General features: G+C 40.1%; 1 protein-coding gene across 1 annotated transcript in view; it reads left to right on the top strand.

Annotated features, from left to right (window-relative positions):
- Window positions 1–2,689: 2,689 nt before the first annotated feature.
- The window catches only part of TEX10 (testis expressed 10), a 50,892-nt gene continuing 37,720 nt past the window's right edge, over window positions 2,690–15,861 (top strand). The window contains exons 1-5 of the mRNA XM_064658730.1: window positions 2,690–2,819; window positions 5,843–6,031; window positions 6,845–7,551; window positions 12,890–13,133; window positions 15,167–15,279. Of these exons, the coding sequence (XP_064514800.1) occupies window positions 5,852–6,031; window positions 6,845–7,551; window positions 12,890–13,133; window positions 15,167–15,279 (1,244 nt within the window). The 5' untranslated portion in view covers window positions 2,690–2,819; window positions 5,843–5,851. The remainder of the gene's footprint in view (window positions 2,820–5,842; window positions 6,032–6,844; window positions 7,552–12,889; window positions 13,134–15,166; window positions 15,280–15,861) is intronic.

Raw genomic sequence — 15,861 nt, 5'->3', positions numbered from 1 at the left:
TGGCCATCTCTAGGACAGCTTCTTTTTCCTCTTACTGTGGAATTATTCCTAGTGGAAATAGAGTTAAAATTAAGTTGATTTGAGGTGGGTGTTTTCTTGGGTGCAGGCTGAAAAAGAAAAGACCCTCAAATCTGTAGCACAGTGGTATATAATGGACAGATGAGAAACCTGAACTGTCTAAGAGTCACAAAGGGTATGGTTCTGGAAATATTTTCAGAGAGCACAGTCTAACAGAGTCTATTCAGCTGTATAATTATTTTCCTTGGGTTTTTTTTCCTGGTGCAAATAGAGGCTGAAAAAGCATAGTATTATTTTGTTCTTGTGCCTGCCTCCTTTTGTGATGGCTTAGTATATTCTTATACTAATGGAAAACTGTATGTTCATTCCAAAAGAGATTTTAATGTTTTCCTTGTGCCAGTATTGCAAAGTAAGGAAAAAATGCATTATCTTTACTGATGATGCTTAAACATTGCTGTTGACTGTATTTAATATTATATATTTTGGTTTCTTACAGTAACAGCAAGGCAGACATGTGGAATAATGGGAGAACTAATAGAGTTAAAAGTCAGGCAATAGCAAGAAAAATTAAACCAAGAGAAAATTAATTTTTCTGTAAGCTTTGGTTTTATATCTTAGTTTTATACATTTTACTCAGAGACCAAGGAGCTTTGAGGAAGTGATTTTTAACAAAAAAAAGTGCAGAACTCTTACTCCTCACAGAAGGTATAAAGGGGAAAGGAGAAGACTGTTTACAAGTCAACTGACAGAAAATGAAAAGTTTAAAGCATGCAACTGCAGAGTTACTGTCCGGTGTGAATTGTGATGATATCTGTTCCAGGCAGGTATGGAAACATTCTACTCTTGTGTTGCTTCCTGGGTCTCCTTCTAACTTGGGAATTCATTACCCCTTTGGAGCAGCAAATTTCATCTAGGTATGTGTACAGATTGTGAAGTGTGCCTGGTGGTTTAAGTGTGAAGCCTCAAATGCTAATGCTGTCTCTGGAACACCTTCACCAAAAGAATCACCAAATCATTTAGGTTGGAAAAGACCTCTGAGATTATCAAGTCCAACCTATGACCCAACACCACCATGTCAACTAGACCATGGCACTGAGTGCCACGTCCACTGTTTCCTTAAACACCTCCAGGGACGGTGACTACACCATCTCCCTGGACAGTGGCATTTTATTCAAATGCCTAATCACCCTTTTCTGTGAAGAAATTCCTCCTGATGTCTAAAACCTAAGCCTCCCCTGGCACAGCTTAAGACTATGTCCTGTTGTCCTGTTGCTTGCTGCCTGGGAGAAGAGACCGACCCCACCTGGCTACAACCTCCTTTCAGGTAGTTGTAGAGTGTGATAAGGTCCCCCCTGAGCCTCCTTTTCTCTAGGCTAAACAACTCCAGCTCCCTCAGCTGCTCCTCACAGGACCTCTGCTTATCTAAGTACTGGTTATTATTTTCTTGCCTCCTGTAGCATACCCTGCTCCATGGGAAGGAAACACATCTTCACAGAATCACAGAATATGCCAAGTTGGAAGGGATTCACAAGGATCATCCAGTCCAACTCCTGCACAGGACCATCCCCAAGAATCACACCATGTGCCTGAGAGTATCATCCGAAATGCTTCTTGAACTCTGTCACAGTTGGTGCTGTGACCACTTCCCTGGAGAGCCTGTTCCAGTGCCCAACCTAACCCTCCCCTGATACAACTTCAGGCCATTACTTCGGGTCCTGTCACTGGTCACCACAGAGACCGGTGCCTGCCCCTCCTCTTCCCCTCTTTTTGTATACAAAAAGAGTTGTATACTAAAAAAACAAGCCGTACACCTTCGCAGTGCGTTCCCTCAGCGCAGGGATCCCCAACCGGGATCTCCCGGGACCGCCCCGCCTCCAGGTGGCGCCAGCGCACGCGGCCGTGGCGGAAGCGCGCGGCTTCTTCCCGCGCCGGCGGGGGCGCGGGGGGCGCGCGCTGGAGGCAGCGCCGCTCACGTGGGCGGCCGCTTCCGGCCGGGGCGCTCGGCGGGGGCGGAAGCGGGGCTCGCGCTGCTGCGCGCGTGGTTGGTGAGTGAGCGGACGGCCGGCGCGCGGGGCGGCGCGCGAGGCCCGCCGTGGCGGGAGGGCGGGGAGGAAGAGGAGAGGGAGGAGGCGGCGCCCGGTCCAGGTCCGGGACCTGGTCCTGGTCCCGGCGCTTTCCGTCCCGGTCCATCCCTGCCCGTGGGGGCCGCCGCCGCGCTCGCCCTGCCCCTGCGCCAAGGGCCGCCCGCCTTTTGTGCCACCCGCCCTCCGCTCCACTCCCCGCACGCTCCTGCTCCGGGGCGGCGGGAAAAGCGCGAGCGTGGCCGCCGTGGGCTAGGAGCCGCTTCAGGGGAAACCGGCGGCATCGGCGCTGCCGCCCCCGCCCCACCTCCCACGGCGGCTTCTCTCCTCCTCCTTCTCCTCCTCCCCCTCCTCCTACGCCGCCGTTCCCGCCTCTCCTGCCGCTGCGGAGCCCCGGCTGTTCCCTGGCGCGGCGACGGCGGCGGCGGCTCCTCCCGGGAGCCCAACCCGCGGCCTCCCCGGCGCCGGGCGGGCACTGACGCGCCTTTATTTGAACGCCTCGCAGAGCGACTGGAGTGGGGCGGAGGGAAGCGGCGCTCGGGGAAGAAGCCAGAGGATGTCCCGGGACGGCGAGGAGGGCTGCGTGCCGGCCTAGACCCGCGGGAGAATCCGGCTCTCGGGTGCGGCGTGCGCGGCGCGGGCCGGGCGGCGCGGTGCGGTCCAGGCGGCGGCGGCGGGGGATGCGCTGCCGGCGCGGGAGCCGCGGGGAGGTGACCGCCAGTAAGTACCGCTGCCCTGTGCTGGGAGACAGCTCGCCCGGAGGGAAATCCGTATCGGGTCGGAGGAGTTTTAGTTAGGGCGTGTGCCTTGCCTTCGGGTTTCTCAGGATTTTCCTGATTGCTTGAACAAGGTAGTGAGGTTCCCTAAGGATACGGCCTCAGAGCTGCGAGGAGGTAATTACAGAATCAATTAGGTTGGAAAAGATTTCTGAGACCATCGAGTCCAGCCTGTGACTGAACACCACCACGGCATGGTCATGTCCAGTCTTTCCTTAAGCCCCTCAGGGACAGTGACTCCACCACCTCCCTGGGCAGCCCATTCCAATGTCTCATCATCCTTTCTGTGAAGAAATTTCTCCTGATGTCCACCCTAAACTCCCCCAGGCACAGCTTTTTATTGTGTCCTGTCGTCCTCTCACTGGTTATCTGGGAGAGGAGCTTGACCCCCACCTGGCTACGACTTCCCTTCAGGTAGTTGTAGAGAGCGATAAGGTTACCCCTGAGCCTCCTCTTCTCCAGACCCTTCACTACAGTGAAATAACAGTTGAAACAGTTGCTTCTTTTGGTTCTCCTCTGTTTCTCTGGGTGACTGAGTGATACCTTAAGTGGCTTCTAAAAAGTGCCGTGCACAGCTTTATGTTAAAGGAAGCGTGCATCGATTTAAAATTGTTTTAATGTTCTAGGTTGTAAAAACCACGTTAGTGCATAAACTATTAGGAGCACTCAGCTCAGTCATGTTGGAGGTGAGCCAAGTGAAAATACACAGAATCACAGATCAGTTAGGGTTGGAAGGGACCTCTGGAGATCATCTAGTCCAAACTCCCTGGTAGGGAGGTAGGGTCACCTAGAGCAGGTTACACAGGAACATGCTCAGGTGGGTTTGGAATATCCCCAGAGAGGGAGACTCCACCACCTCCCTGGGGAACCTGTTTCAGTGCTCTCCCACCCACAATGTAAAGAGGTTCTCCCTCATGTTGAGATGAAACTTCTTGTGGTTTGGTTTATGGTGCTCAGCATCACTGAAAAGAGCCTGGCACTGTCCTCTAGGCATCTGCACTATTGAGATCTCCTCTCAGTCTTCTCCAGACTAAACAGGCCCAGCTCCCACAATCACTTCTCACGAGATAGGGTTGAAGTGAAAAACAACAGTTGTTTCAGTAAAATATTTACATAGTTTCAGCTGTATACAGTTTTTCCTGATGTCTTTCCACACAGTGGTTGCGAGGCTTTAGTTTTGTAACTGTTCTATCTCTCTATTTAGTGTATTACATATGAATTGTAAATGAATAGGCTTAGATTACCAATTTATTTCCAGAATATGTATTGCAAGGTAAACTGTGCTGCTTTGTTTTAGTAGAAGAAAGTATATTTTCTAAGCCTCATCCCTTAAAAGAACTTAATTGACTTTGTTCAGGCATGTGCACACCTGTATTGTGAAGTTATTAATGCTAATTGGGAGCCAAACATTTCATCTTGTAGAGTGAGGCTTCCTAGATATCTCCATTAAAGCAGGCCTTGTAAGTGAAAATAACATTTATGTCAAAAGCTTCTAGCTATGTCTATATATCAAGTAGTGAAAAATCCTGTAATTCTTTCCTAAAAGTTGCATGTGGTAAAAATCAAAAACTTCTAAACCCATAATTGTTATAGTTGGGACACAAAAGGACCCTTTTATTTTGGCACCCAACCCTAAGTTTTTAAAAGCCTTTTGTGTTGATAGGTTACTTATGCTAAATTTGTACTTTAGTTAAAGTGGTCTTACATATAACTTTTTAAGATGGCATACGAAAAGCAGAAATTAAGTTGTAGTCAAATGTTTGTGTAATCAGTTGTTTAAATTGTTTTAAAAGAATAGAAAATTACAGTTTAACTTAAAACATTCTTGAATTATTATCCTGATGACGTCTATATGAAATATTCTAATACAGGACAAATTTCAGCTTGAAGTCCATTGGGAAAACCAGCTGTAGAATTCTATTTTCTAAAATTCTAGAGTGAATAATGATCACATCCACCAGAAAAGAATAATTGCTTGGATATATAATTTAGAAATTTCTGGGTTTGATCAGCTGTATTGTTGGGGGTTTTGGGTTGGACTGGGGATTTTTTTGTTAGGTTTTTTTAAATTTAAAAGATTAAATAAAGGAACCTGTGGTGTAGTGTTTATTGAGGCTTTTTGGTGTGTTGATGTTTTAGTTTTTTTTAACCTGGTAGAAATAAGAGTATTTCAGTATCAAAGCAGATGAATCAAAGCCAAAAAAACATTTAGAAACTTATGTGGGTTTTAATTTGCTTTGGTTATTGTACCTCCATTCTAGTATATCTGTACAATTAAAAAGTGTAGTGACTCAGACTACCTTATTTCATATGCCTTATTAAATATGACTTTGTTTCCCAGTCTCTTTTTACTCTGTATGTGCCCATTTAACCTCTTCCCTCACTCCCCCTCCTTCCTTTTATCATTTTTTAAATGCACAGACTGGATTTTTCAGTGTATAGTGGAAGTTTTCTTAGGTTTGTGTCCTGCTGTTATTGGTGAAGGCTTGATTAAACCCATGATTGTACCTGTGCAGTCTGTGCTGTTAGTGATGGACTTGGTAAGCGATGTCCAAATGAAATGAAGCAGTTCACTGAGATCCTTGCCTTGGCAAGAATCAATTATGTAAAAAATTGCTTTGTTGGCAGGAACTTTTCTAAAAAAAACGAAATCAGCAACTTAAATCTGATAAAGCAGTGGCAGGTGATGTGGCAGATTTTTTGGTGATGTTTTTCAATAAATTAGTTCTCAAGGCAAAGACAACCAAAGGAGCAGCAGAATGTTTTCAGGACACTGGAAGAACAGCTGCACGGAATCAGTCTGCATGACTGTTTAGTCTGGCATCTTGTCTCAGAAGTGGACACTAGTTTATGCATAGAAAAAAGAATAAAAACAATAACCTTTGTTAGGAAGTTACTGCTCTTCGGTGGAAGAGTTATTTTTGTTGTGTATGTTGTCAAATTAAAATTCTGAATATCTTTTTGCAGAGAATCAGAATGACTAAAAAAAGGAAACGTCAGGAAGATTTCCAGAAAGTGAAATTTAAAGTTGGGAAAAAAAAGCCTAAACTAGAGAATGCAACTGATACTACCTTCAAAACAAAGGCCATACAAATTCCAGAGCAGCTTAAAGAAGATGGAGTGCTTCCTACGCAAAATAGAAAACTTAACATCAAGGTATAGTGTGACATTGCATTCTGAAATTACAGAAAATTACTTGTCATTTATCTGGGTTTTCTAGGTTTACCAGAGTTTAGGAAAAATATTTATTTTTAAAAAATTAAAAAGACTCCAGCAGGGTATCTGAATACAGCCTTGTTGTCCTTGACAATAATCTGACCCGTGAATTTAACGACTCGGTTTGCTGGACCACCATGTAACCCAAGGGAAAGGTTTTCATCAGTATGAAAAACCAGTGGCACATTGATATAAGTGTCTAGGATTAACATTCAATTTTTGAAACCCTTGGATCATAACTTAAAGGCAGAGTTTTAAGAAGCAGACTTCCTGAAATGATGTTTCTAAAGAATCTTGTATTTCTTGGGGGGTGGTGGTGGTTTTGTTTTCCTTCCTTTGCATTGTCTTCTGTCTCTTGCAGCTCTCTCCTTAAACTGAAGAAAGTTGTTGAGGCTGAGATTTTGTAGTTCTACTTTCGAGAACAAGAGTGAGAGGACTTACTTTGGGTCATCCCTCTTTTGAGTCAGTAGGGTTGTGCATAAAGTTAAGAATGAGGAGTATCTAATGATCTGAAGGACAAGTCATAGTATCTTGTTTTTCCTGTCATTGAATTCTGATGATTTGTTCATTGCTGTGCTTTAAACTAATACTGTGTTTGTTCTCAACATATTTGCTGTTATGAACAGCAGTACATCATAAGAACAGATTCTGTATTTTTTGAGTGTTTAAGAAAAATGAGCTGGAAATAGTTGGGGAAGTTTAAAGAGTTTCAAATAATAATGATAGCAAGTATGTATGTTTGTTTCCTTTTAGGATCTGCTTTCACAGATGCATCACTATAGTCCTGGGGTTAAGCATAATGCACTTCTTGGACTCAAAGACCTCCTGTCTCAGTATCCATTTGTAATCGATGCACACCTTTCCAATATAATAAGTGAGGTGGCAGCTGTGTTTACAGACAAAGATTCTGGTGTCAGAAGAGCAGCTGTTCACCTGCTGCAGTTCTTGGCTTCAAAAATAAGAGCGGAACAGATTGCTCCATTTTTTCCTTTGGTAAGTGCCCATCTCTCTAGTGCCATGACTCATATCAGTGAGGGAATTCAGGAAGATTCATTGAAAGTCTTGGACGTTTTATTGGAAGCATACCCAGCTCTTCTTACAGACCGCAGTGTTATATTGTTGAAGAATTTTGTAGAGCTTATTTCTCACCAGCAACTCTCAAAAAAACTGAAAAGCAGGGACAAACTTTCCTGGATGCTTTCTGTTAACCCAAATCGCAGAGTAACTTCTCAGCAGTGGAGGTTGAATGTACTTACCAGGCTCAAAAAGTTTCTCCAAGCAGTGGTAGATGGATCCAGTGAAATAGAGGATGAAGGGCTTCAAGAGCAAAAGGACAGCCCTCATTCTGTGAGGAACCCAATATGTATAAGTTGGAAGCTCCATGCAAATAATCAGCAACATATACAGCTGTTTGAAAATGGTGGCTTACGACCAAAGATCAACTCATCATTTAGACTGAGGTGAGAAAATGTTAACTAATTTGGGAATTAATGTCAATTTCGTGATCACAATTTAATTTGTTTGTTGTGGGATTGTCCCTTAGCTGTATTTTAGGACCTTTAATGTAATGTGCAGTCTTACAGCACAGGCTTGAAAATACCTAGCAGGTAACTGTGCTATGTGTATATCATGAACTATCCAATTATAAAAGCTTTATTTTATGCTATTCGTAACAGTTTTGGATGACCAACTCTATTAGGGTGTTTTTGGAATGCAAACTGACTACTTGCAGGTTGTTGCAGGATATCCAACAGACCTAGGGACAAGCAGGCAAATTTCTTTACATTAAATGTAAACTTGTTTATGATAATGAATTTTACTGAACTTTTGTACTTTTACCTTCAAGAGTCTATCATAAGCTTAGAAGTCTATTTTCCTTGACTATAGCTCCTTTTAAAAAGTACAGCATGGTAAGAAGTGTCTGGTGGTATGAAGTTCTGCTGAATTTCCAGTTCTAGATATTTTTAATCATGGGGGTTTATACCTTCACTGTGGATAAAAGATGTCTCGTCTGAGACAGGCTGATGAATATGGAAGAAAGTGTAGTGTGCTTAGTGACAGAAGTGTCTGTGTGGGTTTTAGTAGTACTCTAAACAGATGTGAGCTGAAGTTAAAGGAGAAATAAATAATTGTTTTTATTTCTTTTGCTCCTTTCTGATTCATCTGCTAGAGAGGAACCTCCCATCCCGCTTTATGGTACTTTTTAAAGGTTGGCATCTTCATGTATATGCATTACTGTAGATATTAACATACCTGCTGGTAGGAGACCTGGAACAATGACTTGAAAAATGGAAGCAGGTTAGCTGTTACCTGTAGATACCAAGGTGGTTTGAAGAGAAACCACAATCTTTATTTGACTGCTGGAGAAGACTGAATAAAAGGTTCATTTTAGTGGTTATGTGTGAAATTCCAGTAGTGAAAAGTTGCTGTGGTGGTTTTTGTATTTGCCACTGAAATCTTTTCTAATAATCTAAAGATGTTTAACTCTGTCACTTCCAATCCCAAATTCATCTAGGAGATCAGTGGCAAAAAAAGGTTATTAAACCCCACTGCCTAATCCATTGCTATGTCCATCTTATATTTTTGAATAAATGAAGTGCAGGAGAAGAGGTGTTCTGTTTGAATAGCACAGGTGTTAGCCTGAATTAGCAAGTGTTTCCCATCTCTGTCATGGAGAGACAGACATGACCATCCATTACTGTTCTCCTAGGTTTCCCTTCTGTAGGTAGCATTACTTGTGGGCGGTATAGGCAACATACTAAGCTCAGTAAAATGTGCAGTTTATTCTCATAAAAGTGGTTTTTAGCATAGGTGTTCAGTCATGACCAACAGTATCAGCTGCAGGTAAAATTTTATCTGGAAACTAGGCTGGTGAAGCCGCCTTAAGGCAGGGGAAGGGTTCAGTGCTGAGCACAAAACAGTCTTATTGACTTCATCTTTGCAGTCAGAAGCACACAATTGTGGACCACTGTGTATCAGAGGATTCTTGTATTGTACCCTGAGTGATATGCAGTGTGTGATATACCATGCCCTGTAATAGCTGAAGATGCATTGTATCCAAGGTCTAGGAAAGTAAACTTTACATCTGGTATCACCTGAACTGGATTCCGCTTTTCTGAGGAACTAGATTTTGGTGAAACGTCGTGATCCACTTCTGGTTATAAATACTTTCAAAAAGATGTTTGCAAGCATGAGAAGGAGCCAGAAGAATATAAGGAAACATGGCTAGAATCCAAGGCGAGATTGGCAAAGCAAGTGGATGGCAGCAGAAAAGAAGAATAGAAAATGGAAGGATCATCTGCAGAAGGTACTAAAATGTTCTCATTTTATTGCAATTTTGTGTATTTTTGCTATATTTTTCACAAAGGGCCAGTACAGCTTGTTTTAGTGGTTATGTGTGCAATTCCAATAGTGAAAAGTTGCCGTGGTGGTTTTTGTATTTGCCACTGAAAACTTTTCTAATAATCTAAAGATGTTTAATTCTCACTTCCAATCCCAACTGTGGCCTTTTATGGGCATTCCCAGGCCTTTGCTGTGGCCAGTACTGCAAGGACAGAAATTAGTTCTAATAAGAGGTGCAATACTCAGACAATGTGTGTGTGTGTGTGTGTGTGTATGTTTAAAGAAGTCACAAACCGTAAGTAACTATTTGCAGTGTTGTGTGCGTATTGATGCCCTCATCACTAATACTGCAAGTAAGTTTCAACTTTGTTCTTTAAAAAGTAGGCTTCCAAACACCATAACAGTATGCTACATTTTTAAAGTTCCTGTATCTTTCTAATCTTGCAAGTTCATTGGGTAGGGATGACACCTCATTGATAATCTAGTGGTTATGAAAAGAGATTTTCAGAATCAGTTTGGGGTATTAATGTTTAATAAAAAGGATAGATTCCAAGCTTCGAATGCTGGGTGATTCAATGATGCAAGTCTTAAGACTTAATTATCTTCTGTTGTGTGCTAGGTCTTCCTACTGTGTGTAAATTAAAATTGCAGTGAATTAGGAGATTGTTAGAATGTATCCTCTGCATTATGTGCTGACTGTGCTGTTTTTGCATCAAACTCATTTCAGGTGTGGAAAAATGGAAAGCCTTCACAACTTTTTGGATTGGAAGTGGTGCTGGAGAGAAACAGTAGACCTTCAGATTCTGCTAAGAAAGGGCAAAAGGAGGCTGGAGAGAAAAGCAAAGACTTGAGAGGCCAAAATGGAAGCATATTCAGTACCTATATGGTGTGACATGTACATCAGATAGAAATGGAAAATGCATTTCACTTGGTGTACTGAGTGTTCACTGCAGTTGGCAGTACACACAGAAAAGAAGGACAGTAACCTGGCTTAAATTGCAAGCCATAAATCTTACGAACTTCCAATTACTTTTCCTATTTTAAGGAACAACAAGTTGTTTCTTTATTTTCTGTTTCTTTTAAACTTTCTCGGCTTTGCTTTGCTGAATTTTTATCTTCTTAGTCAAATGACAGATATTTTACATGTTTTTCATTTGTTTGGTCCTGCTTTATAAAAGTAGCGGCATTTTAAAGAAAAATTACATCTTAAGGGATATGCAAACACTTTGCAACCCCTCTCAATAGTATTTCATACTGATATGAAGCTAATATGCTTTGTAGTGTTTCTAAGAGCCACCTTACTGTTAAAGAATAGTGATAACAGATATGTGACAGATTAATTGACATCAAACCTTCCCAGTTCCAGTGAACCTGTATTGCTAAGGATATTGTACTGATCAAATAAATACTGGATAGATTACTATATATTTTGTCATCATCTGTTACTGGCACTTAGATTTTATTTACCACTTTTGTTGTTAACTTTGAATGTGTGGCATAATCTTATCTTGAGAGATAGGGGCTTCTTTTTCAAGAGTGCATGAAAACTGAGCTAAGTATTCTTACCCAAATGCTTTCAGCAGCTGGGAGGGAGTATCTCTTTTGGCATGAATTCTTCCATTTTCCATTACTTGTTTCAGAAAAGTACTGAAACGGTGTGTGTGTTACACTTTTGTAGGAACCTTCAGGTGTTGCCAGCTTCTTAGGTTTCAGGCCCTGTTCACTATTTAATGGGGAGATTTTTGTGTTCCAGAAATAGATTGCTTGAGTTCCAGAGTTCTGCTGTAATATCAGGTATTCTTTGTGGAGAAATTATGAAAGGCTACTACTTCAGAGCCATTTCAGCCAATTACTGACATTTCAGACTCTCAGCTAGGTGTGTAATCCTGTCATGGCATAGCATTTACAGGACAACCGCACTTTTTCAATGAGATCATAGTCTTGGCATCAACTGGCTTGTCCAGTGATGCTTTAGAATTCATTGTGGTTATAACTGGAAGGTGGGATTGGTCTACTGTGTCTTAAGATGACTGAGAGTTAAAAAGTAAGATAGAAGCATTCATCCTAAACTCTTTACTGTAAGAAACTGGTGTCTGCTGCAGTGTCTGCAGCATAGAAAGGACATAAAGCAACAAAAAAGGGACAAATAAACTGATTTAAATTTACTAGATATGTTGGTTGCTGCAGTTAATGCTAAACTTTATAAAATATTAAGATAGCTGATAGTTGTAGTAAGTGCTAACGATATTTTTTTTTTCTTATGACCAGTTATGTTTTCGCTTGTCCATTTATTTTGTGGAGCTTTAAGTTCTCTCTCCTATCTTGCCTGCATTGAAAAAGAGCTTGTATTTATCTCACACTTTCTTTTTATTCCTTCTTCCTTCACCTTTTACAGTTTGTTAAAACCTAGGGATTTTTTTGTTTTAGTCATTTTCCTGAATACCAATTTCAACCAGAGAGAAATGACTGAATAAAATTTTCTCTTACATGCATTTTGTAGATAATTGCAACAACATGAGAAATGTAGCTTCATAGAAGGATATAACTAATTGGATAATTTAGAAATGACAGGATGAGTTTGGAAAACTGCTTTACCTCCTTCAATCCAATATGAAATTAAAATACTTGTAAACAGAATTTCTCAGCGTGTCTGTATAAAGAAAGCAAATAGTTTTCAGATCCTATTTTGAGGAAAATCACTTCCTTTTTGAAGAAAAATCACTTGGAGAACACTGAAATAGAAAGGAATTTAACAGGAGGCTCAGTGTACCAATTTTATGTATGTTATGATAGGAATTCCCTGCTATGAATTAGGAAAAAAATCAAAACTATATCTCCATTTTTTTAATGTCTTTAAATGATCTTATCAGATAATTCTAATAATTTTCCATCTAGTTGTTTTCCAGAGCATTATGGCTAAACATCAGGTCAGAACCAAAGTTATATTTTTGCAGAAATATTTTTTCCCTATAAATATGAAAACCATTGTGTTTATTATAGCTGGAGATAGTTCTTACCTGTAATAAACCTCATGCATTTGACAATACCTTCTAGTCAGTTTCATTATTTTGCTTTAAGGAGCTTGAAGATTTTTTTATATTTTGTTGTGCTGAGTACAGTGAATTCTTACCTGTTGCTTGAAGGTAATATGATAATGCAAATCATATTTCTCCACTTAATAGACTTTACATATAACAACGGGGAAAGAAATACTGAAATCTGAGAAGTTATTACAGAGGTCCACAAACTTGCAGAGAAACCGGGGAGGTTTGTTGGAAATGGTTTGAATTCCCTTTCTTCCATACTGAAATATCTAGCAAGAAAGCCAGCAAAAAATTTAATGTGTTAAGAAAGTAATTTTTCCTGTTATTGAGAAATCAGGGAAGTGGTATTACTGTAATTTTTTTTTAGAGGTGTGATCTTTATCTTTTATCTTTTTTTGCTTCTGTTGTTTAGGTCTCTGACAAGTGTAATGGACAGTGCAGAAAAAGGCCTGTCCTCGGCTGAAAACTTAAAAGGTTTTATTGAGATAATAATTCCATTACTGATTGAGTGCTGGATTGAAGCATCTCCTGCACAATCAGCTCCCATTCTTGGAAACCTTTTGGAATCAGAATCTCAGCAGCTTATGCAGCAAGTGCTTAGTATAATACATTTGTTGTGGAAGCTCACAAAGCGACACGATGAAACGTACAAAATGGTAAGGGAGAAATGATCCGTGGCGTAATGATGACAGTTCTTTTTGTTTTGATAGGGACTAGTGATTTGGTGATTGGAAGCAGTGAAAATACTTTATTAGGAGAGAAAAAGCCTAGGTGTTGAGTAGAATTTGAATTTGGATTTTGTTAAGTCTCTTACTCTAGAAAAGAATCTGTTGAACTGAGCAATGAGTTCACTTATAGTCTCCAGGAATCCTCCTTGACAGACTGCAGCACAAAAGCTTTTGAAAGTGTAAGTGATATTGGAGAAGGGGGGAGCATTTTGTCTCCCAGATAACCTCTAGAATATAATTTTGAACAAAGTGTAGAAAAGAGTTGTTTGTTCCTTGTTTCTATGTGTTGAAACATTTTTTTATGTGTGGGTGGAAATGAACAAACCCTAAATGGTTGGAAAGCTAGGAGGTAAAGATGATGTGAGATCCTGTAATTCCTTGGTGCAATTTGTGTTGCTGTGTCATGATTGGTAGGATCATAAGACATCAAATCAAAACCTAAATAAGCATTTTGGAAAATATTCTTGAAGTTTTTTGACCTAGTTATTTTCTGTCTTTTACCCTGATAAATGAATTCCTTTTTTTTTTTGGGGGGGGGGGGTAACTTTAGCTGTTCTTCCAAAGATTTTGCATATTGAAAAGAGAACATGATTTCCTTTTTGGCTACTGAGAGTAGTTGGAAGGAATGTCTTGACAACTCGTTGCTTTACCTGTGTGTACAACTGTAGGTTCCTTTGCTAAACAAAAAGCTACACATAGATGGCTTATTGGAAAATATTTGTGAAATCATTACATTAGACTAAAGTTACCCAAGATATGTGGCCTGAGTGTGTTTGAACATACATGTTCAGCGTGTCTGAACAAAATATGCTGTTCCCCTTGTTCCTTTTCCTCTTTTCTAGAGGGCCTCTTGGAATCAGGCAAAAGGCAGGGACTTGGCCAGGTAATTGTCTATGGCAGACTACTGCCCCTGGCCTTTTTCTTAAGGATACTGCAGAGCTAATGCCCTTAGCCATAGAGTGCCTGCATTTTGGTCACATGAAAGACGTGCTCCTGTGTCAAGATGTGAACTGTTTTGGATACGCACACAGTTGAGTTATAACCTTAGGATGTTTGAGGAGGGAAAAAAATTCTGAGGTTCATACAACTTGGTTTTTGTGGAGCATATTTCATTTTAGATAAATGGTTTATTTTGTCTTTTTCTTTATAGTGAACTTTATATACAAAATACATTCAAGTGGCTCAGTTTCGAAATGAAAGCTCTGCTTATTTAATAGCTCTTGGGCTTACAGGCCAAAGTGGAAAACTACTCTGAATATGCTTAGTGGAAAGCTATTATCTTTGAAATAATTTAATGACCGTCCTCTGTTCTTAATAGTTGAATATCTAAAAGATTATTCTGCCTGATAAATTTGATAGCAATGCAGGCTTTTTAAGTGAATTCTGCTGGACACTTTGTAGAATGGTGACTATGAGTGTCTGCTAACCCACAAAGTAAAATTGTTTTAAAATATTGAATTCTTTTTCTGTAAGGATAGCTTTTCTACTGAAAAATGTTTTGTCAGTGGGCTTTCAAGTGCAAGTACATAAATGGTAGGGAAAGATAAAAGCAGTATTGGAATGTATCTTAATGGAAAACTCAGGGCAGTCACTGCAAATTAATCAGATTTCACTGTGATTTTAAGTACTGATAAGTTGATACAAAGGCACTTTCAAATCACATCTGTAACTGAGTTTAGTATTGCATATATCTACATTAAGAAAATATACTGGTCCAGTTGGGATTAAATGTTGCTCAGCTTAATTTACATCATCATTTCACTCCCTTGTTTTGTGGACCTGTGGGTTCATGCACAGGACTTCACATTTGCATCTGAAAGTAAATATACATATAAAATTTGGAAACAGAAGCTGATGTTCCTGTTTTTCATTCATGCCAGTAATGGATTTTGGAAAATGATTGTGTTGATGTATTTCACTTACTACCATGTTTTTTGTCTATCATCTGCTTTCCTTAACAGGAACTATGGCTTCGAATGAATTACCTTGTTGATTTCAAGCACCACTTCATGCGTCATTTTCCTTATTCTGTACAAGAAACAGTAAAACACAAAAAGAAAGAGTCATTCAAAGGGTAAGAATAAAATCAACATCATGTAACAGCTTTTAATTTCATAAGAGAACTGAGGCAATGTGAGTCATATGCTTTATCGAGTATCAAGGTTTTAATGTTGGAAAACTTTTTATTGCGTATTGGTTGAAGATCTGTAGAAAAGTTTTTATAGGAAGGTAGCATTGCTTTCAATTGGAAAGTTTTGGTTGTTCTTTATAAAAGTATTGTATAGGAAGTCATCTGAATAGCCTCCAGTAGAAACTGAAATGCTGCCTTGGGGAAATTATTGAAGTCTTTTTTTTTTTTGAATATATTCTTTTATTGAACTCTTGATCTGGAATTTGCATATTACTGAATGATGGCTGTGTTAGTCTAACTAGTTTCATATTTCTGCATGTTTTCTTCAGTTGACTGCTGAATTATATGAAAACATAGTTCAAACATTTTTTTTCACGTGCAGTCTTCTAGAGTTGCATTACAGGGCTGGGTAAGCACGGCTGGGAGGCGAGATGGGACACACTGTGGCATTCCTATATGGCAAAGCAGTACTGGAACAGGAGAAGCCAAACTTACACATTTTTTCACTGTTGAGTTATCAGAGTA

This window comes from Pseudopipra pipra, chromosome 1 (assembly GCF_036250125.1).
Source record: "Pseudopipra pipra isolate bDixPip1 chromosome 1, bDixPip1.hap1, whole genome shotgun sequence".
In the NCBI taxonomy this organism is placed as follows: domain Eukaryota; kingdom Metazoa; phylum Chordata; class Aves; order Passeriformes; family Pipridae; genus Pseudopipra; species Pseudopipra pipra.
This window is presented reverse-complemented; position numbering and strand designations above follow the sequence as displayed.